The sequence below is a fragment of the Mauremys mutica genome, chromosome 3, assembly GCF_020497125.1.
Source record: "Mauremys mutica isolate MM-2020 ecotype Southern chromosome 3, ASM2049712v1, whole genome shotgun sequence".
NCBI lineage: Eukaryota > Metazoa > Chordata > Testudines > Geoemydidae > Mauremys > Mauremys mutica.
Window position 1 is genome coordinate 144390862 of NC_059074.1, and position 27727 is coordinate 144418588.

Below are 27727 nucleotides of genomic sequence, written 5' to 3' on the forward strand. Positions count from 1 at the left end.
ACACATACACACAAAAGATAGGCCAAAACTTACCTTCAATTGGTCCCAGGGGGCAGTCTTGTGAACAAAGCTGCGGTGATGTGATCTTGGTGGTTAAGGAGGTGGACTTGTATTCTGGACTAACTGAAGCTCTTTTAAAACTTGATGTGATCACCTATTTAAGATTCCAGGATTGTCACCTGTCTGTATGTCACTGACTCAGAAATTCTAGGCTGCAATGTGAAGCGATGGAAACAGCTGCAAGCATGGTTGAGACCTTTTTTTTTTGTTTGTTTAGAATATCACGAGGTTCAAGGATCACTGGGATTCATGATCTGTTATCCATTGTTTTAAGTTCACAGCTATTTTGACTTTGCAAATTACACCCATGCAGTGTATAGCTACAGTAAGTCATGTATATTTGCCATCCCAAGAGCTCCATACCATTGTTATATCAGAGGTAACTCAATGAATTGCCACCATTACTGTACAGCGAAGTTGCATGCAACAGTTTTATTGGTTGGATGAAGGAGAGACTAGAGATTATGGATTACTTGGCCCAAATGCTACACCCATGTGATAGTATGGGCTTTCATCTGCTAGTGCTTTATGTATGTTAAGTTGAAATAGTCCATCTTGTAGGTTATGAAGCTGTGCATCATCCTATCCTGGTTCATGTATGGTAAAATGGGAAAATTGTAGATAGAAGAGCGTGTGTGTGGTGTATCCAGAAGACATAAGGAATCCTGAAGGACCCCAAGACTGTGGACCAGTTTGATGAGCTAAAGACATATGCCTTCAACTGAGAATGAGGTGATAGTGGTTGCTAGATATTCACCCTCTTCATGAAATAGTCCCAGTTTTTAAAAACTCTCTAAAATGTTAATTTAAAAGTTCTACTGTAACATATATGGCATATACAGAATATGTGCTAATGTAAAGTGGTGCAGTGGTTTTGTTAATATGACTTTGGGATCACAGTATTATTCATGAGTTAGTGGATCATTTCAGATCATCACCATTCATATTGTGGTATTACACCATACAGTCACACATTTTGTTTGACATTTGTTTTACAGAAAAACTATATTTTAGCAAAGTTTTTAGAAGTTGTTGGTTAATTTGTATTTTTATATCCATCCACCTGTAAACTTAGGCTGCAAGTAATAGTGAGAAACTAACTGTAGGCGGGTCTGTGATGGAAAGGAACGTTGCAGCTCATACAGCTGTAACTGAAACTTCTAAATGGTATCTAAAATTAAATAATATTATGGATCAGGCATTGTGAACTAAGGTCCAATAGCACTGCCTTCCCCTGGCTGCTCAGAGAGATGGCCCTTGCCTACCACGTGCCTCTCCCCAACTGGGAGAACTGTCATTTTATCCCCTCTATCTCCCATCCCATCACTATCCTTGGACCCCTCAGCCTCTCTGCAACCTCTAAAGCTCCCTCCTGCTCCCCCTCACTCTCCCAACCCACTGTTCATAGTGTCCCTGCTACTTGACACAGGCCTGTGTCCTGTCCAGCCCCTGAACCATAAAGTGGCAGCAACTTTGGCTGTGAGCATGGCGTCAGTCTCATTGAAAATTGTGGGAGGGTGGCAGCCAACTTTATTATGTGCAGCCTCACTTCCATGTGTAGATAGACTGCAAGGAAAAAGTAGCCAACTTGTTGACAGTAATGGGAAATGGTGGTCATTTTAAATAAAGGAAAATTTGTCAGTTGGCAGCCTTTCATGTTTTCATAAGCAGAGTTGTGATAAAATCACGAGAGGTGGTAGTACTGATAACTTGTAACTAAGCAAGACTAGAAAGAACTGATCAACACCATTGTAGAGGGATAAGTAAATTTTAATTCTAGTCAATACTTGAATAATAAAGGAGCAGATTTTTATTTATAAATAATCTCGCTGCCCTGGGAATATTTTTGAATAGTATTTAACTGTCTTCCCATTGAAGAAACAAACCCTCAAATATTTTATGTATTTGAAAGATCACAAACTCTAGGGAAAAATAATTGCTTTGGGTGGGAGGAAGCTTTGTTTAAAAAAGACATTAATTTCGCTCACTGTCTCTGTATCACTTTGTGTCACTAGCAGCATGAGTTTGTTAACCTTCAGAGTGGGCTGCAGAGCTCATCTTTTTTCCCTTGCCTATAATGAGCTGGGTGATGGGTAGTCGTGGCATTGGTTCTAGTGGAGATTCTGCTGGAGGCAAGGTTAAATTAAATGTAGTTGCTGGTAATTGTGGTCTTTGGATAATTGTTGGGCATATGTTTTTTAAAAGGATTCTCAAGAGCTTCAAAACCTTTAAGTTGGGTTCTTTTTCATTGTAAAGTAATAAAAATAAGAATAAATGGGTGGCCATATTTGGAATTCACATTTTTAAATTACTTTAAGATAGTAATTTCCTTTTTTTAGCACAGCATTTCACCAGGGATTTTTGGTATTTTTGCTAGGGGCAGATATTCTTACGAGAGTGAATTCTTCTTTGGTTGTGTTTATAAAATTATTTAAAACTACAAAATCCACTTTTTTTTCTTTTTATTACTTTCAGAAGTGAAACCAGCTTGCATATTTAACAGTGTGGAGTATTATGATGGAGACATGTTTCGAATGGATGCCTGTCGTTTCTGTCGATGTCAAGGTGGTGTCTCGATTTGTTTCTCAGCCCAGTGTGGCGAGCTGCACTGTGACAGGTACTATGTGCCAGAAGGAGAGTGCTGTCCAGTCTGTGAAGGTAATTTCTTTCTTAATAGTCACTTATTACAGCTGCTCTCTTTTATTTGTCTTTTTTGAGTGGTGATGAGCACTCAGAGCCAATGTGCATTGTTGCACTTTGTCGTTCTTCTAAAGTCTTGGCAATAGATAGATAGTGGTTTTTTATCCAAATTATCTTCTACAGTTGCTGGCTGCTGGGTTTGATGCAGGGCTACCATTGTTTCCACTCCAGCCACAGCATCTCATGCTGGGTACAAACACAACCATAATAATTAAAAATGTCCTAATTCCTCCTGAAGGCCTTGTATTGTGGACGCTGCTCCTTGATTCCGTATCCACAAAGGTAGATGGAGTGCTCTGTTGCAGAAGTCTCCCATTAATTAACACCATGCCAAAAAAAAAATAAAGACTTCCTTCTGCCTCCCGTCGAGCATGACATGGATTTCTCTGCTTTGCATTTATGGCAGTTTATTTCCAAACTGGGAAAGCATATAGAATGCTCGTGGTAACAGCCTAACCCAGTCTGAGACTGGGCTGTTCTCTCACTCTCTCCTCTTGACAGCCTTCTTTGCATGCCGTGCTGCTGTGATCTCTGTCACTTTGGGTGACAGTCTCATTGGCCTAAAAAAGAATTATATAGGAAGTCTCACATTAACCTCTGGCTTGCACGAACATTGGGACAAGAAAATATTTGACGCACCCTTTGCCAGCCATGTCTCCAAAGATGGCTACCACTCTTAGGTGGTTGAAGCTGCCAAAACTTGAGTTTGTTGAGATCAGGAAGCAGAGAGAGAGCTCTTTGAGTTATTGGGTGGGGGGGTTGCCCCAACCTTGTTCCTTTTCCATTATGCTTTTAGAGGAGTTGATCCAGATGAGTTCTGAATTGCCTAGCTTGAGCAGCTGCTCCTTAAAGTGTTCAGTATATTCAATATGTATTGGTTTGGGCCTGTAAAGTCCCTTAGGGTTTAGGTCTTGTGTTTCTTTCAGATCACTTGTGAGCAAGTGAGATAAGCCAGAATGCTCAATTTAACCGTGTACAGATTTATACACGAGGAGGCTGGAGACTGAGCATTCTTAGAGGAGGGCCTTCAACAAGGAGATGGCTTGCTCCCTTTGATCTGACAGAAACTCATGTTTGTTGAACATCAGAGCATGCTGTGAGACTCCTTGGTTTGTCCCGCTCTGATTGGTGGGTTTGTTTGAGGGTTTTTTCATGGTTGTAGGATGTGAATGTATATTGTCATTGTCTTTTGTGACATGTTCTTATTTTGTAATTTATTAATACACATGCATATGACTAAGGGCAGGTCTACACTAAAAGCGCTACACTGGCGCAGTTGTGCTGCATCTGATGAATACACTGTGCCAACGGGAGAACATCTCCTGCCAACATAGCGCCAGTGTGAACGGCATTAGATCTCTGTAACTTGCGTTGCTTGGGAGGGGTGTCTCTTTCACACTCCTGAGCGGCAGAAGTTGGATTGATTTAAGCAGTAGTATAGACATGCCCTAAGAGTTGAGATCTGGGTTCTGTTCTGAGCTCAGCTGCAAAATTAGTGTGTGATATTGGGCAAGTCCCTTAAACTTTCTGTGTCTTGATTTTTCCATCTGTAAATATGGATTTTTCAGTTTCCTACATCACACTAATGGTGTAAGGATGAATTCAGTAAAGTTTCTAAGGTACATTAAGATCTACAGAAGAAAGAGGCTATAAAAGTTAAATATTGCTGCTGTTGTTACTTAGCTAGAAATATTTAACTGACTACAGGTTTTCCAGATATTTAAAGATATAGTCAAGTATTTAATTACAGCCTGGAGAGTACTGAATGTGGCAGGTGACAATATACTCTTTCAATGTTAACTCTGGATCCAGTCATGTAACCGTTGCTCACCTGAGTGTGTATTTCTTACTCAACTCTTAATTCAGTGGTTCTCGGTCAGGGGTGCGCAGAGGTCAGTCGGGGTAGGTCAGCTCATCTAGATATTTGCCTTATTCGGTGTTTCTCAACCTGGGGATCATGACCCTGACAGGCTTCGTGGGACAGGTTTAGGGGAGTCACAAGTTCAGGGCCAGCGTTAGGGGGTGGCAAGCAGGACAGTTTCCTGGGGACACGTGCCACAGGGGGCCCTAAGAAGCGAAGTTACATGCTTCAGCCCTGGGTGGCGGGGCTCAGGCATCAAATAGCTGAAATATAAGTACAGTATTTATATTCCAATTGATTTATTTTATAATTATAAGATAAAAATGAGAGAGTAAGCAATTTTTCAGGAATAGTGCGCTGTGACACTTGTATTTTTGTATCTGATTTTTGTAAGCAAGTAGTTTTTAATTAGGTGAAACTTGGGGTATGCAAGACAAATCTGATTCCTGAAGCAGGTATAGTAGTCTGGAAAGACTGAGAACCGGTGCCTTAAGTGGATGGGGTTTTTGCTTCAGTGGGACTGCTTGTGTGCCTAAAATTTCCAGGATTAGATCTTATAAACATAAATAATATATATGGCAATTGAAATTAAACAATATTTGATTAATGATGTGGAAACCTCTCTTTCTGGAGATTGTATGGTATTTTGATCACTTGTGTCTAAATGACTCTCATACACTCAAACATAGGGGCAACTTCTCTGCCATAGTTACACCACAAAGAAGGTGGCCCATGATCTCTCATGTTTACTGAAAAGTTGGTACTACATCACTTGTCAGCTAGTTTTTCTGACAAATGCTTCAGTACTACGTTAGACTGCTTTTAAAAAAAATCAGCTTTACCTTTCCTCATCTGAGACACTGTGAATGGGACTGCCAAGTGAATTAGTTTTTATTTTCTCTCAGATGTTGCGAGTTAGGATATCAGATACTTCAAATGGAATTCTCTTGGTGTGGCTGGTTCCTGGTAGACAGGATACAATAGATAATGATTAGACAGTTGTCAGCAGAACCCCGTCTCTCAGATCTGGTTTTTAGTCTCAGCTGTTTTTTAATTTGGCCTTGTCTGATACAACAGTCAGGCTCTTGCTTCATTTGCCTGGTTGTCTGACATTGGTCTGGCTTGCTGCTTATATGCCTCCTTTTCTGGTATGGCTTCTCATATCTTCAAGTCAGGGAAGTATGGTCTCTGGCTTTTCAGTAACTGGCAAGCCAATTACTTGTTCCCTTCTTCTATAAATCCCTTTTGACTCAGTGTTCTTTTGGGTGAGGTTAGATGGTTGTCTCTCTCTAAGGGATTATAATTTTACTACTTCTCTTGGTGTGATGGGGCATGCCCTGCTCCTGTCATCTTTGCTGTCATACATTGTTCATTGATCTTCCTTTTGGAGATATCACCCTGTAGTTTATTTACAGTGTTTCTCTCACCACCTTTTACATACTCATACGGCCATACTATTTACACAGACATTCAGCATAACTATCTTTTCTACCCAGATGGTAGAGGTGGGAAAAAGTCTCTCTACACAGAGAGCTCCCTTTATCAGACCCTGCTAGCATTTCTCTCTTGATTCTCCTCCATTGTGCACTTCCTTCTGGTGCTCTTTTATCCAGTCTCCTTGTTATGAGCTAATTAGCTCATAATTTACCTGGCCCCAATCTGATCTGGTAATCAGGAACTTCCTTTAATCAGGCTGTCTGGGGGGACTAATTGTTTAAACAGTGACCAGACTGCTAGTTCAGTTGCTAATTTCCAGCACTCTGTTGCAATTGGGTATAAAACCTCTTACAACCCCTATCTTAATAAATCAAATTCTGTCCAAATGACACAAATCAAAGTTAGCTGTCTCAGTTGCTTGTATGATAACGTTTTTCTTGAGGAACAACGCTTCCTCAGCTCTCGTCCACTCACGACCCTTCTCTACCTATGTTACATTGATGTCATCTTCATCATCTGGACTCATGAGAAGGAGACTCTGGAAAAATTCCACCATGATTTCAACAGCTTCCACCCCACCGTCAACCTCAGCCTGGACCAATCTACACGAGAGGTCCATTTCCTAGACACCATGGTGCAAATAAGTGACGGTCATGTTAACACCACCCTATACCGAAAACCCACCGACCGCTATGCCTCCAGCTTCCATCCCGGACACACCACATGATCCATTGTCTACAGCCAAGCACTGAGGTGCAACCACATCTGCTCCAACCCCTCAGACAGAGACCAACACTTACAAAATCTCCACCAAGCATTCTCAAAACTACAATACCCGCACGAGGAAATAAGGAAACAGATCAACAGAGCCAGACGTGTACCCAGAAGCCTCCTACTGCAAGACAAGCCCAAGAAAGAAACCAACAGAACTCAACTGGCCATTACATACAGTCCCCAGCTAAAACCTCTCCAACGCATCATCAGTGATCTACAACACATCCTGGACAATGATCCCTCACTTTCACAGGCCGAGGCAGGCCAGTCCTCGCCCACAGACAACCCGCCAACCTGAAGCATATTCTCACCAGTAACTGCACACCGCACCATAGTAACTCTGACTCAGACCAATCCATGCAACAAACCTCGATGCCAACTCTGCCCACATATCTACACCAGCGACACCATCACAGGACCTAACCAGATCAGCCACACCATCACCGGTTCATTTACCTGCATGTCCACAATGTAGTATACACCATCATATGCCAGCAATGCCCCTCTGCTATGTACATCGGCCAAACTGGACACTCTCTACGGAAAAGGATAAATGGACATAAATCAGATATTAGGAATGGCAATATACAAAAGCCTGTAGGAGAACACTTCAATCTCCCTGGCACACAATAGCAGATCTAAAGGTAGCCATCCTGCAGCAAAACAACTTCAGGACCAGACTTCAAAGAGAAACTGCTGAGCTTCAGTTCATCTGCAAATTTGACACCATCAGCTCAGGATTAAACAAAGACTGTGAATGGCTAGCCAACTACAAAAAAAAGGAGTTTCTCCTCCCTTGGTGTTCACACCTCAACTGCTAGAAGAGGGCCTCATTCTCCCTGATTGAACTAACCTCATTATCTCTAGCCTGATTCTTGCTTGTATATTTATACCTGCCTCTGAAAGCTCATGCTCCAATATGTTTGTTAGTCTATAAGGTGCCACAGGACTCTTTGCTGCTTTTACAGATCCAGACTGACACGGCTACCCCTCTGATATTTTTCTTTTTGAATTTCCAAAGTGGTGTATGTTAAATAGAAGCTAGAAAGACATCAATTAAAGACTTTCTTCCTCAATTGGTGCAGACATCACACATCATTACGTGTATTTCTCTCTCCTCTTTTCCTGCTTCTTCCTTCTGAGTGTTGGGGATTTTTTGTGGACTTTATCTTTTCCTTAATGTTTCCTTTCTTGTTACGGTTGCTTATTTTATCTGCTTACATTTTCCTGATGATTTGAGTTGTTTCTTGATGGATCCTCTATGCTCTTTTCCTTTACTTTCAAGCTCGCAAGTAGTGATGCAGGCACCTACCAATCTTGCAGATGCTGCAGAAAGATTTCTGCCTCATAATTCTTCCAGAATTTCTCTGGAAGCAAGGAGTGTGGTGATTGTTACACCCCTTCAAGGAGTGTAATATACTGTCCCCGAGTATGCAAGGCTTGCTCTATACATGCATTTCTTGTGGGAGACCTCTTGGTGCTCTACTTCTGCATTTGTATAAAGGCTAATCACAATCCAGCCTATAGAGTTTTATGAGAAGAGATCTCTCCTTATTCTTTTCCAATGAGTATGGCTTGTATTGGTTTGGGGTAAGAAAATTAAATAATTACATAAAACACGGATAAGTTTAAAGAACATTATGGTTGCAAAGACAACACCTCAAAAGTTAAGAATTAAGCTTGTCTGTGCAGCCTTAATTTTGCCTCTTTGTGTTTGAGCTTGATAGTATTGCCCATCATTGTATAAAAAGGTTTTGTGGCAGCATGATGGAAAGAGCTTAGCAGTCCTGAGTTTCCAGTCCAATGCCTTGACCGAAAGAGAACATTCTTATTTCTTTTAAAGAATTTTGCTTATTTACCATCTTGTGACTGAATGAAACAGATGTCCTTTAAAAAAGTACTTGTGTGATCATGTCACTCAAAGTTGCATCCAATTTTATCATAATGAATACTCACACAAAGCGAAAAAAATCTGATGTTCAATAACTTTTGACTGCTTGACTTTGCAGCCTTAATCTTCTGTGGGCTGGAATTTAACCTAAGGGTAGAGGAAAGTGTATGTCTGCACGTATTTGGGATTTGCTCCTGTTATTAGTTGCTAGTGTTAACTATTAAAATGTTGGCTGTATCTCTAATGTAGTGCTAGTTTGAGTTATTGTTTGTTTTGTAATCTAGAATTACTGCTCGCTTTGATATCTAATTGAAAAAATTATAATAGAGATGCATATGTTTCCTTTTTGTGTTTGCGGACAAAATACATCAGCATAGTTGCTAATTTGGATGAGTTTAGTACATTCCCGAAGATCAAAATATACTTTTCTTCCTAGTTGTGGGAAAGCATATGTAGAATAGCATTATTCATTTGCATGAATTCTGAAGATAAATCTCGGTATGAAGAGGTATATTCCCAAACATAAGCATGATGATTACAATAACATGCCCTGAGGCACATGTATCTCATTTTCTTTAGTAACAAGGAAGCAGGTCTGGGAGTTTTAAATCCCAAGAGATGAAACTGTGTTGTACCGAGTAATGCAAATAACTGTTAAAGCTTTGAACTTGACCTGATAGGACAAAATAATGTCATTGTGGCATGTATGTCTCTGTGTTGTGCAATATTGGGGGGTGGGAAGGAAGGAGGAGGAAAAAAGGATTTTTCTACAAAAGAGACTAAGCACGCAATCTGATGTAAATGCTAAGTCCCAAAAGGTGCAGGGGACAGCTTACTTTATGTCCTAAGGTCACTGGCTGTTAATAACAACATAACCAGATGGTTTATAGGGTGAACTTGTCTCACCAATGTAAATTCCTGGCCTTTCAACAGTTAGAAAACAAAATGCAGTCTGTTTGCTAATTATACACACACAATATACAGAAGTACAAAAAATAGACAGTAAGGTCCTGAAGTATCTAAGTTTGTATTTTTGTGTATGCTTATTCTACATTGTTCAATGTAGAAGGCCACACTGTTTTGAAACCTAACTGATTTGATAGCAATCCTACATAGTATATAAATTAGAACAATCTGGAAATGAAAGTCTCTTAACATGAGGTTTTTAATATTATAGCATTCACTTGCTATTGTCCACTTTACTCTAGTTAAGGGTGCAAAATAGTTTTTCTCTTCCTTGCAAGTTTACAAACAAACAAAAACATCTTTTCAGCCAGAGGTGCCAACTTTCTGGTTTTCCCAAGGGTGATCATCCCCTGCTCCGCCCAGGCCCCACCTCACCTCTTCCCATGCCTGCAGCACGCCACCTCTTCTCGCCCTGTTCCCCCCCCCCAAGTGTGCCCCGCCCTTACTCTGCCTCTTCCTGCCCCTGGTTCTCCCCCCAGGGCTTCCTGCATGCCACTGAACAGCTGATCATCAGCCTGCGGGAGGCACGGGAGGGGGAGGAACTGATCAGCGGGGCCACTGGTTGGTGCTGAGCACCCACTGTTTTTTCCTATGGGTGCTCCAGCCCCGGAGCACCCACAGAGTCAACACCTATATTTTCAGCTGAATTTGTTGTATTTGAAAGTCGGGGCAAAAATCCCTACACCATTTTTGTATTTAGAGTACATAGAGGTGCTAGGTAGGTGAAAGAGTATGTCCAATAGAATATTTCTAACAAGTCTAAGAATTTCCACTTCTGTGAAGATTATCTGTACGTGCATAGATGCAATTACTGGGGAACAGACACTCCCTAACTTTTTTCTACCCTTTTGATATCCCCGCTCATAGAGACCGCAGAACTGTATTATGCATTCCAACATCCAGTCTCCTATTAACTTTTTAAATATAATTACACCAATGTGCATTTACACTGTTTGTGGTGTTCACAAGTGCAAACTTTTCAACACTTGTTGTTATTAGGCTCTAATCAGCCTTAGGCTTACCCTAGGCCTTCCTACCCCAGGCTGGATCCCTGATTGTCACCTCAATAATTGTTCTTATATTTGAATTTGAGATTTGATTCAAATTACCTGTTGTCAGGCATTATGCCTCAGAATGCACTGGGATCACCAGAGGCCAAGAGACTTGAAATATTGGTTTTATTTAGTTTTATTTTAAAATATACATCCATCTAACATTCTGGGCATGTACAAATTTTGTAAAAACAATTACAATTCAAACCGTCTAACTAAAATAATAGACGCATCCTGATACCAACAACTCCAATTTGTGTATGCTGCTTCACCGATGACCGTCATTTCTTCATTTCAGGGGGGGAAAAATGGTAGAACAAACTATCTTTGCAATGTGACTTGAAGGTCATGGATTTGGGCTCTGTGGAAGGTAGCAATTTCCATAGTCAAGGAGCTCTAATGGAGAATGTCCTGCCTCCAGCCTTCTGTGATTAAATCTAAGACCATGCCCAGATCCGAAAATCAAGGCAAAAGCGGTGTGGGTTCAATCGTGTGAGCTCAGTCGAGCTAGCTTACCATGATTGAAAAACCTTCTTTAAAAGCATTGAATGGGCTTTTCAGTTATCTTAAACTAATGAGATTGAGCTAGCACAATTGAAATTGAAATCCATATTTGTTGTCTGTTAAAATAGGGCCTGAACTGGATCTTATCTTTCATGGTATCACATGGAAGAGAGGTGGTCTCTGAGGTAACCATGATCCAACCCATTTAAGATGTTGCATAGTTTAAAACCAATACCTTAAAATATTTACTGTGAGTTTTGTGCATCCTGGAGCAATTTGATTCCTGTCATAAGCACTCTTTCCAGTCAGGATGCTGCATTTTGTACCAGCTGAATTTCCAAGTGGCTGTGCTATGCAGAGCATATTACAGTAGCCTAATCTGAAGATGACTAAAGCATGGATCACAGTGGCAAGGTCAGCCCCTGAAAGAAAAGGGTTCAATCTTCTAGTCAAGTGTAAATGAAAAAGGAGTTACCTGAATCTCCAGACCAGGGATTCTCAAATTTCATTGCACCATGACCCCCTTCTGACACAACAAAAATTATTACATGACCCTAGGAGCGAGGACCGAAGCCTGAGCCTGTCTGAACCCCACTGTCCCGGCAGGGGGGGCAAAGCCTGAGCCACACAGCACTGGGGAAGGGGCAAAGCTGAAGCCCAGGGACTTCAGCCCCAGGTGGGGGGGGCCTGTAACCCGAGCCCACCACTCAAGTCTGAAGCCCTTGGGCTTCGGCCCCGCGTGGTGGGGCTTGGGCTTCAGCAAGTCTAAAGCCAGCCGTGGTAACTCCATTAAAATGGGATTGCGACCCACTTTGGGGCCCCGTCTCAGTTTGAGAACCGCTGCTCCAGACCCATCACCTGCCTGAGTACCAAGTCCCCATGAATGCATTGGGTTCTTTTCCAGAAAGGGAAAAGGGTCTTAAGGCCAGCCTCCATAATGGTGTTATCAAATTGTACATTTATAAATATTTTCCAGGCATAACAGGGAGAATAAACTGTCTCTTCTTACTATAATTTATCTTGATTTAGATCCAGTATATCCAGTTAATAACCCTGCTGGCTGCTATGCCAATGGTCAGATCCAAGCACATGGAGATCGATGGAGAGAAGATGACTGCACTTTCTGCCAGTGTATCAATGGAGACCCCCACTGTGTGGCAACAGCCTGTGGACAGAGTTGCCTGAATCCTGTTAAGGTACCTGGGGAATGCTGCCCAGTGTGTGAAGGTAAGATATATTCATTTCAAATGTTGCTTCTACTGGGAGACCTTTCAGCCTATAAGGGCTTGTCTTCATTAGATAACGGTATTCTTTTGAGTCCTAGTTGTGATAAGGTGACCATTACTGACTTGTGTAGGTCAGGACAAATTCTACTAGACACTCATGCTTAAGGCTACATCTATGTCACGGAGGTCAGACCTCCATGACATTCCCTGCTTCAGCCCCAGGAGATGCGGAACAGGGGCGACAGGGGGCTCCCTGCAAGGTTCCGGTGACAGATTCCTGATGGGATCCTCCTCAGGGTGACTGCCTCGTGCTGGACGGTGGGGAGTGAGCAGCTGGGGGTGTCCCATTTTCTTCTGTACTCTGAAGTTAATGTTTTGTATGAGGAAGTGGTGGCAGAGATGTATTTTTTGGCCCTGACCCTACAAAGGCTTAACCAGATGCTTAACATTATGCCGAGGCTACTCATAGGCTAGCATTTTCAAAGGAGTCTAAGGCTGCTGGGCACCCAATCCCCATTGTGTAAGTCTTTTGGAGGTGGACGAATTCATATCTTCTTAGCAATATTTATAGTGTGTATGCTGAGGTTGTTAAAGGATATACAGCATTCAGTTGAGTTGGGCTCACTCAAAACTAGAATATGTTTGGGACGGTGAGAAAAAGTTCACAGAATTTTGAAGATAATTTCATTCTGTTGTATTTCAAAACTGACTGGCAATTTACTTTCCAAAAATGTAGTAGAATATTTGTTAAATATTTTTCACTTTCAAATATATTTTTATTATGAGATTTTTTGAAAAAGCTGGTTTTTAATCTTAACATTTGATTAAGGTGACCAGTTAATATTGACAGTGGAAAAGATAAACAAGTACAAATAAAACAATGAACATGCAAAAAAAATGGAAAAAGAAAAAAGCTTAGGTTGAAAATAATAAAATGTTAAGAAAATCAAAATGCTTTAAAATATCCATTTTGGGAAATATTGCCAAAAATTGGATGAAAACTTTCCAACAAAATAATTTGACCAGCATTACGTAAAACCTCCATCAGTTATCTATACATTAATTTTCCAAAAAGGAAAGATTAACCTTTATAAATTGGGTTTTTTATTATTTAATTGCTATGTATGAAATATCTTTAAACTATACTGTTTCATGAATAAAATGTGTGAATTTAAATGATGTTCCTCACTTTAAGCTGCCTCTGGTTTGCTTCTGTTACCTCATGCACGTAAATATTTGAGTTCACGGAGAGGTAGATATAAATCTCATTAAAGTCAATGGGAGTTTTTCCAATGACTTCAATCAATTATGAATCAGGCCCTGAATAACAAAGGGAGCTATAAAAACTTTGATCTTTGAAAGTTTCCAGAACATATTCTGTATTTATGAGTTGGAGCCAATGTTTCCAACAACTGTCTGGAGTCCAGTAGAGATGCATTGTGCAAGCCTCAGAGATTCAGTTGCATACTAATCTTCTGAAATCAGTCAAGGAACACAATAAGCATGATAGTGGTATTTACTATAATTGGTGTTTTCTGTAATGGATGTGGAATTACCCCTCAGTGCATGGCACTCTGGAAAACTATCCCTACTCAGCTCAGCAGCATACTGGCCACAAGAGAGGTATCACACTAATTAAAGAAGAGCACAGATGCACCGTCTCATATTGCTGGAATTGCTAGGTCCCTCTCCAATGTACCCTCTCCATATGAAGAGGAAAAGAGAAGAAACTAAATGTTCTCACCCCTAAACACATCATGGAACAGGGTGGAAGCAGAGGAAACATTTATATAAAATTTCAACATTAATCTTTCTGCTTTTATATATTATAAAATTAAGAAAATATCTGAAATTGAAGGAAACAAAACAGTGGAATTCAAAATCATGGACTGTTACCCTAAAAATAAGAGATTCCTCAAAGAAATTTTATTTATCTTCTGACTTCCTGGATCCATTTTTGATTAAACATTTATACACAAGCCAGAATGTGAATGAGCTGGCTGCCTTACTTTCCATGCATTTCATTTTTTTTTAAACAGTCTTAGCTGCTAGCTTTCATTTCCTCATGGAAATATCTCTTTTACATAATTGGCTGAGTTTTTAAATTAGCTCCAGGCAGATACCTGCCCAGAACAGCATTTTATAATCAACAGACACTGAAGCAAAAGGATAAACATCTGCTGACTTGCAAATCTAGAAAATGGGAGGTTTCTGTATTGTCAGTTTGTTTTAGATCACAGTTGCTCATCTTGAACAATAAGCAGAAGTATGTTGTTAGAGCATATGAATTTTATAAACAGCTTATTAGATGTCCTGTTGGATAAAACTAGAAACTATGAGAATCAGTTTCCTATGGGATTTTTTTTTAAATTGGGGAATAACAGGATCCCTTCTCTTTTTAATTTAGAGTAAAAAAAGAGGAACTGGGTAGATAAAGGGGTCGATCATAGGATATTAGAGCCTTACGTTGAATGGTCTCTGCATATTCCCCTTGGGATTGGCAACTCCTGGTGTTGAGCTCTGGAATCTTCTGAAGAGTATTGTCCATTGGGAATCACTTGCCACCCTCCCCCCTTCCCCTGACAGAGGATTCCAAGGGTATAGAAAGAGCAGTGTCCCCAACTGCCCCTCAGTTCCTTATTAACTGCCAAAGGTGTTCTGAGCTTGGATAATGCACAGTATCCTTGATTTTTTTCCCTCATCATTTTTTGCTTTTCTCTTGCCCTCTCAGGGCTGTTTTTGTTTAGATTGTCAGTTAGTACAGATTTCTTTTAACAAAAGTAAAATTATCCCCATCTGGCACAGATATCTTCTGGGCCTATATTGAGTGAGAGGTACCTCTCACTTTGCTGATGGGAAGGCTTCTCAAGCTCAGTTGAATAAATCTGCCAACGTGTAAGTGCATCTCTGGCTTTGGAGCCTTTGCCTGGTTTAAATGGTCCCCAGTCTTAAATGGCTATCCAAGCCTAGTGTCAAGATCCCAGCACTATCAACACACAGTGGAGGTCCCAGCACCACTGACATAACACCAAGATCCCTAGATTCCTCCAGGTTGACTTAAGTTTGTGTGTAGGATCTGGCACCATAGACTCTAGTGAACCAACATGTGGTTAGGTGCCCACTATAAATTGCACTAATTCATCCATGTTCAACTAAATTCAGTGCCTACAATCTAATGCTGTGGACTCCGGTGAACTTCTTGAAGAAGTGGCCCGATGTTCATTATGCACAGCATTAACATCTCCAACAGAGTCTGGATCATCTGAATTTGATGCCAAGGTTTTAGAACCGTTGACTTGCTTGAAGTAATCCAGAACCAGTATAAGTGACATTAAATCACAGCATCCATTCAGGTTGACGAGATTTGGTGGTGCAGATCTAGTATAATTGACTCTTATGAGTCACTTGCTTGAAGTGGTTTGGCACACAGCATAAGAAGCACTAAGGTCCCTGGTTCCACCAGTGCCAAAGATACATCACCAGTGACTTTGGTGAACCAGTAGTTGGAAGTCATTCTGTCCCCAACTGAAATGGCAGTAAAAACCTCAGATCTGTTCTAAGTTCATATAATTTGGTGCTAAAGATCCAGCACTGGTAATTTGGGTAAACTCCTTGTCAAAGGGGGTAGGTACCCAGAATCAGCAATACCCAGGTCCCAGGGTTTGTCCAGATCAGCTGGGTCCAATGTCAGTGCTGTTGACTCTGAAATTCCATTTACTAAATGGGTGCTGTAGCCTCAATAAGTTTGTCAAGATTTGTCTGCAGACTGTCTGGTACCAGCAGTGCACCACCCTTCATTTTCTGGCACCATTAACTCTATACTTAGCAGTTCATTGCTGAAGATCCAGCTCCGCAGGTTCAAGAGAATCATATACCAGACAGATAGCCCCACTGCATAAGTGGTTCATAAGACCTTTCTCTAGATTCACTGAATCTAGTGCCCAGAACATTCATCCTCCGTTTTGGCAAGCAATTTGTTTCAGGTGCAAATGCCTAAGAAGTATTCTGACATTGATTGTACTAAACTGACCTGAAAATGAGCATGCAGATAGTCACAGTGCCTAATGAGAGAGCTCTTAATTTGTAATTTGCAATTCTCAGCTGAGATTTAGGGCTTGTCTACATGGCGCATTAGTCTGGACTAATGCGTGTAAATTCTAGTCTGTACCATTTATCATGTGTTAATTGACCTGTTTGGACCCCAGCATACACAAAGTTTCCTAGTCTGCATGTAGTCCCATCTCTTTCAAACAGTACTACGTTAATGCACGCTGGGGAATTTTGAGTGCATGCTAGTAGGGTCCATGCAGGCCAGTTAGTGTGTGACATGCTGGTGTAGACTACAGTTTACTGGAATGACCTGAAGAAGAGCTCTGAATAAGCATGAAAGCTTGTCTCTCTGCTCTCTCACCAACAGAAGTTGGTCCAATAAAAGATATTAATTCACTCGCCCTGTCTCTCTGGTTAGCTCTTATTTTAACATTATCTGTTATGCCAGAGTAGTCTCTGTAGGTAGATCTCATTATTATCAAGGATAACATCCATTATGTCTAGCTCTGTGTCAGGGTCAAACAAAATCCCATGTCATTGGCAGTTCCACTTTCTTGGATTGGAATCAGGAACTCTTCTTCATATTCCCTCTGATTCACTTGGTTCAGGAGATCGGTCTCCAGGTAAGTGAGGATGGAACCAAGATGATGCCAGTACCCCTAATCAGATCTTGGCAGTTTTGTCTTCAAATATCATAGGTCTATTAACTTTGCTTTCCAGTTCACTGGATATTTGTCTTCACATTGGGTTAAGAGCACAAACCTGAGCCTGGGTTCCTACCCTGACTTCTGGGTACATTCTTTGCAAGTTTAGTGGCTGCCATTTTAAAGCAATAGCTTTTAACCAATAAAATCTCTCTTGCTCTTAATGTTGCTATACATACTGTGTTTGAATTCTGCCAGGCTGCATAGGTTGTGATTGCAGCTTTCATCCTCATATGTCGGGGGACAATAGTCCTCATTTATCTTGTAGTACCTTTAATTTATAGAAGTGTTAATCCATGTGCTGCTCAAATTGTTTCAGGTAGTTGCTTTACGTTGATGGCCACACCAAAGGAAATTAAATTTTGTATTAACAATGCACTTTGTTGTACCGGGGATACCGTAAAATGGACATACCGTATATATTCATTCATTAGCCCGTTCGTTTATAAGCCGACCCCCCAAAATGGATAGGTAAAAATAGTAAAAACTGTATGACCCTTTCATAAGCTGACCCTATATTTCAGGGGTTGGAAAACTTTGGCTCCCAGCCTGTCAGGGTGAGCCACTGGTGGGTTGGGACATTTTGTTTACTTGAAGCGTCTGCACGCCTAGAGCTCCCTGTGGCTGCGGTTTGCCGTTCCCAGCCAATGGGAACTGCAGGAAGTGGCGTGCCAGTGGCGTGGCAGGCCAGGCTGGTTTGTTTACCCGCCGCATCCGCAGGTTCGGCCCATGGGGGCGGTGGGAAGCGGCACGGGCCGAGGGATGTGCTGGCCGCCGCTTCCTGCTGCCCCCATTGGCCTGGAGCAGCGAACCGCGGCCAGTGGGAGCTGCGATTGGCCGAACCTGCGGATGTGGCAGGTAAACAAACCGGCCCAGCTGGGCCGTGTGCCAAAGGTTGCTGATCCCTGTATTAGATATTCAATTCAATGATTCCATAGAGTTTAAAATAATCAAATTTTGGTGTACACCTGTTTATAAGACAACTCCTGCTCTTTGATGTGTCATTTTTTTACCAAAAATATTCGGCTTATGAATGAGTATATATGGTACTCATGTAGTTTCCCCAGAGCAATTCCCTCTGGAACATGTATCTCTTTTGGTTTTCGGTTGGAGCCTTGTTTCAAAAAGCTCTGGGGATCTCTAGTGTGTTATTGGTCAGATGATAATCTGTACCATAAACCTGTGAGGAGGTAATTCCTCATGGCCATAGCTACAGTCTAGATTGTCAGATAGGCCAAATTGCCAATCCTCCATATGGAAAATATGGTTTGGTTGATGTCCTTATCCCCATTTATAGTCTGTATCTCCACAAGGCTTTTTTACAGGCTTGTTATAGCTCACTGGGTATTCATTCTCCTGGAGGTACCAGATGGTATTCAACTGATACAAAGTTAGTATCCACTACACACCTGCATATTACCTTTTTTGAAGAATTTGCAAAGCTGGTAATTGAAGCTCTCTAGGTGCTTGAAGCAAATATTTGTTTTTCATGGAGGTTTGATCTGGAGTAAAATTGCACTTGCTCCTAATACTCTTTAGCTGCCAGCCAGAGCTGATGTTCATTATGGCACCTTTTGCAGCGCTTGTTCACCTAGTGCTCCTTAGCCAGCCTTCATAAGGTGTACTGTTTGCAAATCTCCTCCAAGTGGGAATATGCAGAGGCCACTTGAAGAGGAGAGAGGTTACTTACCAGCAACTGTTGTTCTTTGAGACTGCAGCATCTGCAAATTCACACTCGCTAGTCACCTTTCCTACTTCAGAGTCTCAGATCAAGAATCCAAAATTAGGGCTGGTTTGGACACACTGCCTTTAATTATCATCATCTCTCACTACTGCATCATGGGGAAGTTTGGGTTTGTTTTTTTTAAACATAAAGCCTTCACAACATACAGGATCTTTAAGCTTAAAAAGGGAAAAGCTACTGTTTAAAAGTTTTATCCCTGTGACTCACCAGTAAATCCTTACCATGAACTGACTCTGTAGGTTTGTGTAGTCAGGAGTTTTATTAAACCTTCCACAGAATTCCTGCATTGTAGGTGCTCAGGTGCACTTGTTGTTTTGACTCTCATTAAAATTTGTGTAGTACCTATAAGAGGGCGCTCTTCTGGAGGTTATTGTGATACCTTGCACTCCTAATATGTTCCTGAGGTGCTCATTCAGATCCTTAAGGATCTCTCCGAATATTCCAGGAATCACAGGGATCGTCTTTATTCTAGTTTTCCATAATCGTTCCACTTTGTGGCATAGTTCTTCATACTTTGCTGTCTTATATTTTTTATTTTTTTATGTTTGTCTGCTGGTGTAGCAATGTTAGTAAACATAGTCTTATTTCAGAGTAGCAGCCGTGTTAGTCTGTATCCACAAAAAGAACAGGAGTACTTGTGGCACCTTAGAGACTAACAAATTTATTACAGCATAAGCTTTTGTGAGCTACAGCTCACTTCTTCGGATGCATAGAATGGAACACACAGACAGGAGATATTTATACATACAGAGAACATGAAAAGGTGGAAATATGCATACCAACAGGAAGAGTCTAATCAATTGAGATGAGCTATCATCAGCAGGAGGAAAAAAAAACTTTTAAGTGATAATTGAGATGACCCATAGAAGGTGTGAGGAGAACTTAACATAGGGAAATAGATTCAATTAGTGTAATGACCCAACCATTCCCAGTCTCTGTTTAAACCTAAGTTAATTGTATCTAATTTGCATATTAATTCAAAATCAGCAGTCTCTCTTTGGAGTCTGTTTTTGAAGTTTTTTTGTTGCAAAATTGTCACCTTCAAGTCTGTCACTGAGTGGTTAGAGAGGTTGAAGTGTTCTCCCACTGGTTTTTGAATGTTATGATTCCTGATGTCAGCTTTGTGTCCATTTATTCTTTTGCGTAGAGACTGTCCGGTTTGGCCAATGTACATGGCAGAGGGGCATTGCTGGCACATGATGGCATATATCACGTTGGTAGATGTGCAGGTGAATGAGCCCCTGATGGCGTGGCTGATGTGATTAGGTCCTATGATGGTGTCACTTGAATAGATATGTGGACAGAGCTGGCATCGGGCTTTGTTGCAAGGATAGGTTCCTGGGTTAGTGTTTGTTGTATGGTGTGCGGTTGCTGGTGAGTATTTGCTTCAGGTTGGGAGGCTGTCTGTAAGTGAGGACTGGCCTGTCTCCCAAGATCTATGAGAGTGAGGGATCATCTTTAAGGTTAGGTTGTAGATCTTTGATGATGCGCTGGAGAGGTTTTAGTTGGGGGCTGTAGGTGATGGCTAGTGGCGTTCTGTTATTTTCTTTGTTGGGCCTGTCCTGTAGTAGGTGGCTTCTGGGTACTCTTCTGGCTCTGTCAATCTGTTTTTTCACTTCAGCAGATGAGTATTGTAGTTTTAAGAATGCTTGATAGAGATCTTGTTAGGTGTTTATCTCTGTCTGAGGGATTGGAGCAAATATGGTTGTATTTGTATGTATAAATATCTCCTGTCTGTGTGTTCCATTCTATGCATCCGAAGAAGTGAGCTGTAGCTCACGAAAGCTTATGCTGTAATAAATTTTTTAGTCTCTAAGGTGCCACAAGTACTCTGTTCCTTTCTATAGTCTTGTCATCTTTTCTACAAAAATTATGTCCAGCCTGCTTGCCTACACCATTCAGTCTATGACAATTGCAAGATCCCGTAAAATCATTGCCTCTTCATTCTTTAGAGTGCTTTCCATTTGGTGGGTGTAATGTAATGCATGGTTCATTTACATCTGCACTTGATGTAGAGGCTCCAATGCAGACACTTGGCAACCTTCTTGTGTCTCTTCAGATATGCTCTCCCACCCAGGCTCCTGCAAGTGCTTAACACATGCTTCCCTGTTTCTTCCTTTTTGGAACATATTCTGCAGTTCAGGGAGCAGTTCTATAGGTCAGTTTTGTTTCAAGTGTAATTAAGCCTTAAGGATTGCTCTTGTGTGTTCATAATGAGTCTCATTGTCTCTCTCGTTTGAGCTATTCTTCTACAAGCTATGAGTTTGTTAATCTTCTATCGCTAATAGGTTTGGTCTGTCTCCATCACTGTCTGTGCTTTGATTTCTGAGTAAAGCTTTCCAAGTCTTTTCTCTGGCAATTTGCTTTCTCCTTTCTTTTATGCTTTCTCAGGCTGAGATGCATGCTTGGCTGTCACTTGTTATCACAACCAGATGATCTTTTACTCTGGCTAATTCCATGTGTATTTTTTTGTTATAGTCTTCATTGTAAATTACTTCCTCCACAAATAGCAGACCTTTTCATCCACCACATTGTCAAATGTACATCATGTCCATGTTTTGATTGACATTAATTACTCTGTACATCTCCAGGAGCTTTCTTGTTTGGGTGTCAAATTTTATCTTCTCCTCTTGATGCCACTTGATCAACTCTGGCAGTTTACTGTACAATAGGTATCACCCGCATATTAGTGGCTCGGATGAAATTCTTCAGGTTGAGTTTTTTCTTCCGGGTAGTTATTTGCCTGTAATATTCTTTTCTCACTTTTGACCCTCATGTTATAACTCTGACATTTCCCTGAGACCAAGGTATTTGAAGGCGCCAAGCTGAGAGAGATCTTGGAGAGTAACTTTTATGCTATCTGATTGTACACACTTGACCCTCTTTACGGATGCTGGTGCATATAAAGCCATGCCAACCCATAGCTTTATATCTTCGCCAAACTTTTCTACATGTCATCAGTCTCTATACCTCCTTTTGTGACTGTCCATATAGTTTCAGTATAAATCCATTTATAACAAATGGTTAGCTGGTTTTTCTCTTTGCTGATATGATAAATTGTGGTTCTCACAGAGCATCCATGTCAGCAGCAGCATTACTACCACAAACAGCACTGATGATAAGGAATCCCTTTAAAAATTTCTCTCTTAATTTTGACCTCATCAATGAACATCGCTTCCAGGTAGAATTGAGTGTTCCAGTTAACCATAGGCTGCTATAGGAAATTATCTTTGCACGAACCTTGGGCATTTTCAGTGTCTTAGCATCCCCACATTCGTGGATCTTTTATCATATGCTTTTTGGTAGTCTGTCTATACCATCTCTACATATGTGTGTTTTGTTTTGTTTTTTTAAATTTTGCATCTTCTGTGTTCTTGCTATTTAGCCTGAAGTGATTTTTTTTGTCCCTTTTTTGTTTACTGTGCAGCCTTTTTGCTCAGGAGGCAGCATTGCTTTGCAAGCTAGTACTATTTCTATCTTCTTTGCCAGAAATGCTGTTAGTTTCCACATGTTGATTAAACGTGATTGGACTATAATTCATAGGACCACTGCAGCCTTTTTTGGATTGAAGATGGTTCTCCTTGTCATCGTCCATCTTGGACATCTGTTCTTCAAATATCTGTTCTTCAAAGATTTATTAAATTGTTCAAGGAAACAATCACGGAGAGGAGTTAGGTATTTCAGCCGGAATCCACAAACCCCATCTGGGCCGGGTACTTTCCAGTTTTTCATTCCTCTTAGTACCTCATGTATTTCTTTCTTGAATGTTCCTGTGTATTCCTCTATTGTTTGTTTTGATTTTTAAAATTTTCACTCACGTTTTTAATCCAGTTCACTGTCTGATTATTTTGTTCATCTTCATACCAGATTTCCTTCTAGTAGCGCAGAAACTCTTCCATGTTATTTATTGGCTTTCTGGTTTTTTATATTTTGCTTTAATGTTGATCTGATCAAAGACTCTCTTAGGGTCTCTCAGGAAGAGTCTGTTCTCTTGATACTGATGGCTTCATGCTTAAAATCTTTCAAGCCTATGACTCAGTGGGATCAGCTTTTGTCTACATTGTTCCTTCAGAACTCATCCCTTTCATTCAGCTGATATTTCATCTCCAGGGCCATTCACTTCTGTTTTCTCGTCAAATGATTTTTCTCAAATTCATCCAATAGGCTGATATATCATAGTAAAAGTCTATTATTTTTATTATCATTGAAGTGCATAGGCACCTCAGTCATACAAACCTAAGTCAGTCATTGACAGCCAAACAAGGCAATCATCTTTTGTTGAGCTTGCCTTCCCTTGGGGAAACTTTGATATGCAGGAGTCTTCCTTGGTTCCTGGCCCTCAGCCATCTTCTTTCCTGCTGAGAGAGCTGAAAGTCTGCTCTCCCACCCGGACAGAGACCAATTCAGCTGGGGTCTCCACATTTAGCTCCTCTCTCATAATCAAGCAGCTGCTGCCCATTTACTCTTTCCTGGTCCATGTAGGATTTGTACAGTCAGTTGCATTGACCATACTCGCATATAATTAGAACTTGATCCATGATGGGGAAATTGCTGATCTCACGGTGGAAGAATTTATTGGTTGGTTCTGTATAAGGAACTTATCTTCTGGAAGCACCACCTAGGCACCTTACATTAGTAAAAACAGCCATTCACAAAGAAATAAATTATGCACAATTAAAGATTTAAAAACATAACACCTGCTCCCTGCAGTTAATCAGTGTTAAGAATTAAAGACTTGACCAACAAATAAGTCTTTCACTATGATTAGAAACTTATGCTTGGTTCTAATTGACTCTTAGAGGGACCAGATTCTAGAGGTCTGCACACTCCACTGAGAACATTCTGCCAGTTATCTTGGTGTGTTTAACACCAGAAACAACTTCCCAATCAGTCTTTCTCTTCTTTGTCCTCCATTGGCTCACAGAACCGGCTTCCAGACCCAGTTTCCCTCCCCAAACATCTGTATTCTTGCTTTATCTGGCTATTTGTTTTAGCCCGAACAGTTAGTTTGGTAAAATTATAGGCAACTTGTAATGGGAAATGTGTGCAAGAAAAAGTATTAGTTGTTAACTAGACTGATGAAACCTTTTAGAAAGAACTCAGGGTTGCTTGTGGGATTAGAGAAGCATACAAAGGTCAAACTATTGCATTCAAAAATCTAAATGGATCAAATGTACAGGTTGGAAGACTTTTCGTTCCAGTAAGACTTAGAACCCATTGTACTACATGGACAGTGGCATCTGTTAGATGTGTAAGATCTCCGTATCAGAAATTTGCAGAGATTCTACTTGGAGTTCAATTGATACTTGTACAGAGTTAAGTTCTCTTGTTTGAGAATGGTACAAGTGCTCTACTCGGTCCTCAGTATACAAGAGGTTGACTCACGCTTCACTTTCCCATTCCCGTCTATTGGTGCTCGTGCTAAAATGAAGGGATGGAAGAATGCCACTGGGAAGTTGGAGCTGCATAGCCAGGCTCTAAGAACTGATTCAGTCGTTCACGCTGAGGGTGGTTTTTTATTATTCGTTTTTTCCTTGTTTTGATTCATGATAACCAGTAGATAGACCTTTCTGATGTGCTGTGCTTTCTGTTTCTGCTGCATCATCTCACCAGCTGACATGTTGATTCTCAGGCCAGAGAGGTTGTAGAGATCAGTGCTTCATTCTCTTTTTAAGATCTGCCATTCTCTTGAGGGTTATTGATGCTTACTAGTATTTTCTAGTACTGTTTACTGCTATTTCCCACTCTAGTGGTGATCTTCAGAGGCAATGTAATAAAGTATGGTTATTTATCAGTAGCTGGAGTTCTCTGAATACATTGCCTCTTCAGATCTACCTTGCCTCTCCCTTCTTCTGCAGAGAATATTGGAATTGGGTCTCGATGCAGCAGAATGGAATAGGGATATGGTTATGAGGTATGGTATTTTATATTCTTTGCTTTGTAATGTTCTCATGGAGTGGCTGACAAATCTACTGCTTAAGTGTTTTTAATACTACTAATGAGTCTGTGGCTCATGTGGTACGGCCCACAATTTCCTCAAATGGAGAACTACAGAAGCAATAACATTTTTCAAGTGCACTTGTGCCAGAGGTGCACACAGGGAATAAATTTTACTTCCATTCAGTAATGCAATGTTTTTTGCATATGCAGCCCAAAATGCCACTAGTCATTTTTGCTGTCATATTACATTGCAAACTTATGGTTAAGCTATGGGCATGAGATCAAAAATGTTTTATTGAATTACAGTCCAAAAATATTGTCACTGCATCATTTGACCCCAGGAGATTACACCACAGTGAAAATAAATGTTCTTTTTTCAATTGCGCTTAGAATTACCATGTATAGTAATACTGACATGGGCAAGCTGTATCACTGTAGGTCATCCCAAATGAGTACACTACATATGGTTTCTTTTTACTATATAGTACATTTAACTGCTACTTAAGAAAAATGTTCAGTTCCTTCTAATATAGATTCCTAACTTCACTTTTTTTGAAAGAGATACATTTCAGCAAATAGTGATTTTCATATTCTGTTAGTCCTGTATTCTTCCACTGTGAAGGGAGGGACACTAATTCCTGTGGAGCAATTTCTGCCCTTCATTTTGTCAATCCTGTTTCACAAATAATGGACCAGTTCTCACTTATGTTATATTCCACTGGAAAATAGGCATCAGATCTGTAAAAATAAGTGAGGGGATTAAGATGTGTGGCATTATTTTAAAAGTATGTGTTTCAATATAGTATCTTTAGTCTTATTTTTTTCTGATCCAACTTCTATTTGCATGCTGGAGAAATCAGGAATGCTTTCCAGTAGTCAGTATTGGATTGGGAGACCCTGTTTGTAGATTTCAGATGCTATCTATTGGCAGAGGTAACATTTCAAAAACTAGCTCTAGAAGTGAAAAGCATTAAAGACTTTTTCGCTACTATGTTGCCCCTTTTGGATGGCAGAATGAGTTGTAGGAGATGAAACTAACAAACAAGTCCTGATCAGTTCAATTATGTTAAATTCCTGCACACTTATACCTGATTCTTTGTAAAAATAAAGTTGAGATAACACTGGCATTCTAAATTCATGTTTTAATTACTGGTATCTTTCATTCAAAAATATTTTTTAAATAAATGTTTTTGACAAGTTTCACTGATGTATTTGGCTGTTGTGGAGTTATCCACATATGGGAAAAAGAAAAGGTTTTTCATTATTTATAAAGAAAAAAGTTTAGGTTTTTTTTATATTCTGATAACTAAAGAAGGTTTTGTCTTAAACTCCAGACCTAAATGCAGACCAATGTATTTGCCTTAAGAAATACGGGTTTATAGGAATCAAGTTCCAGAGATTTGTAAACCTCCAGAAGGAGTACAAGTAATATATTATTTTCTTTAACTCCCACTACGTTCTTCTACTGATGCCAGCCTTGATAACCCATTTGTCTATTTCTCCCACAAATATGCCTGCACTTGATTCCATGTAGCACCTTGTGAATCAAATGTCCTTCTTTAACTGATCCTCAAAGCCATTACCCTCTTCTCAATCAAATCCCTCTTCAAAATTCTTATTTTCTATGCTGCCCGCAAGAAGTTATCCAACTGAGGATGTTATTCATTTTGCTATAATTAATGTTTTAAAATAAACCCTAAACCCATCCCTCTTCTGTATTCCTCCATGAATGCTAACCGTTGCTGATTAACTGTGTAATCTTATTTATGTTCTTCTGCCTTCCTTTTCTCTCAGAACTCTCTATGGTTTTGTGACCTTTCTCCACTTTGTTGAGTCAAGTCTGAAATTGGTTTGTAAACTCTTTTTGGTGCATGGATTGTGTATTTTCATTTGTATTATGAGTTGCCTGGCACACTCTTAGGTGCTGTAAAATAATTGATAATATATTTAAAATTGAGTACTGAAGCGCATCTTTCCAAATATTTGCAGCTATGCCTATCTCAAAGGCTATATGAATAAACAGTAGGGATGGAACAAATCTTTACCCGAGTAGCTGGATAGTGTTAATGTGTATGAGGTCAGCAGGTTGCTGGATAATTATGACTCAGTTTCCTGGTTTTATTTCACCATCTCTGTTGTTGGAATTTCTTGTCTGGAATTCTTTAGTAAAGCCATGTGTGACATCTTTGGCATTTTTATTATTTAACTTGGAGCTTGATGTAGGGATTCCATGGACAAAACATCATATAGCTCTCCTAGGCCTATGTGGCTGAATCACTCTGATAGACTTCACTTCATGGCTTAGATGTGTTTCTTTGGCACATCAGAGCTGAGGTGAATTTTCAATGATCTGACAGCTGTTAGGATTTTTAGCAATGGCATAATCTCTGGAATTTCTCTCTTGAATCAAATTTTTCAGTAACTCCAGAATTTGACAGACACTGTGTAAGAATGTTGGTATTTAGGTTTTCAGAACAGAAAGTAGAAAAATCCGTTTGCTCTCCAGCAGGCATTGTAAAATTTAGGTCACAGTGTCCTTGGCTGGCTAATTCTCTTGGTGAGATGTTTGAGAGAGGTAGACTTTTTGAATACAGGAAGCACAAAAAAAATCTTCTGAAGGAAACAGTCTCACTTACATTGGGAGAAGAATGGTCTAAATAACTGGTAATTTTCCATCTCTAATTCCTGTAATTTTGTGATTTGGTTTGTGGGTACAATATTGTCTTTTGGCTGTGATAGGACATGTAGATACTGTATTATCCTGAGAAATTTCATTTTTACAAAAATGAACACGCAGCTTTGACTGGGTTGCAATCAC

The 27727-nt window shown here is 40.3% G+C and overlaps 1 protein-coding gene across 2 annotated transcripts in view; it reads left to right on the forward strand.

Moving 5' to 3' along the window:
* Positions 1-27727, forward strand: part of CRIM1 (cysteine rich transmembrane BMP regulator 1) — a 320862-nt gene that overhangs the window by 178786 nt on the left and 114349 nt on the right. For both annotated transcript variants that reach the window (XM_045011826.1, XM_045011827.1), the window contains exons 6-7: positions 2536-2718; positions 12275-12472. In XM_045011826.1, coding sequence (XP_044867761.1) covers positions 2536-2718; positions 12275-12472 — 381 coding nt within the window. The remainder of the gene's footprint in view (positions 1-2535; positions 2719-12274; positions 12473-27727) is intronic.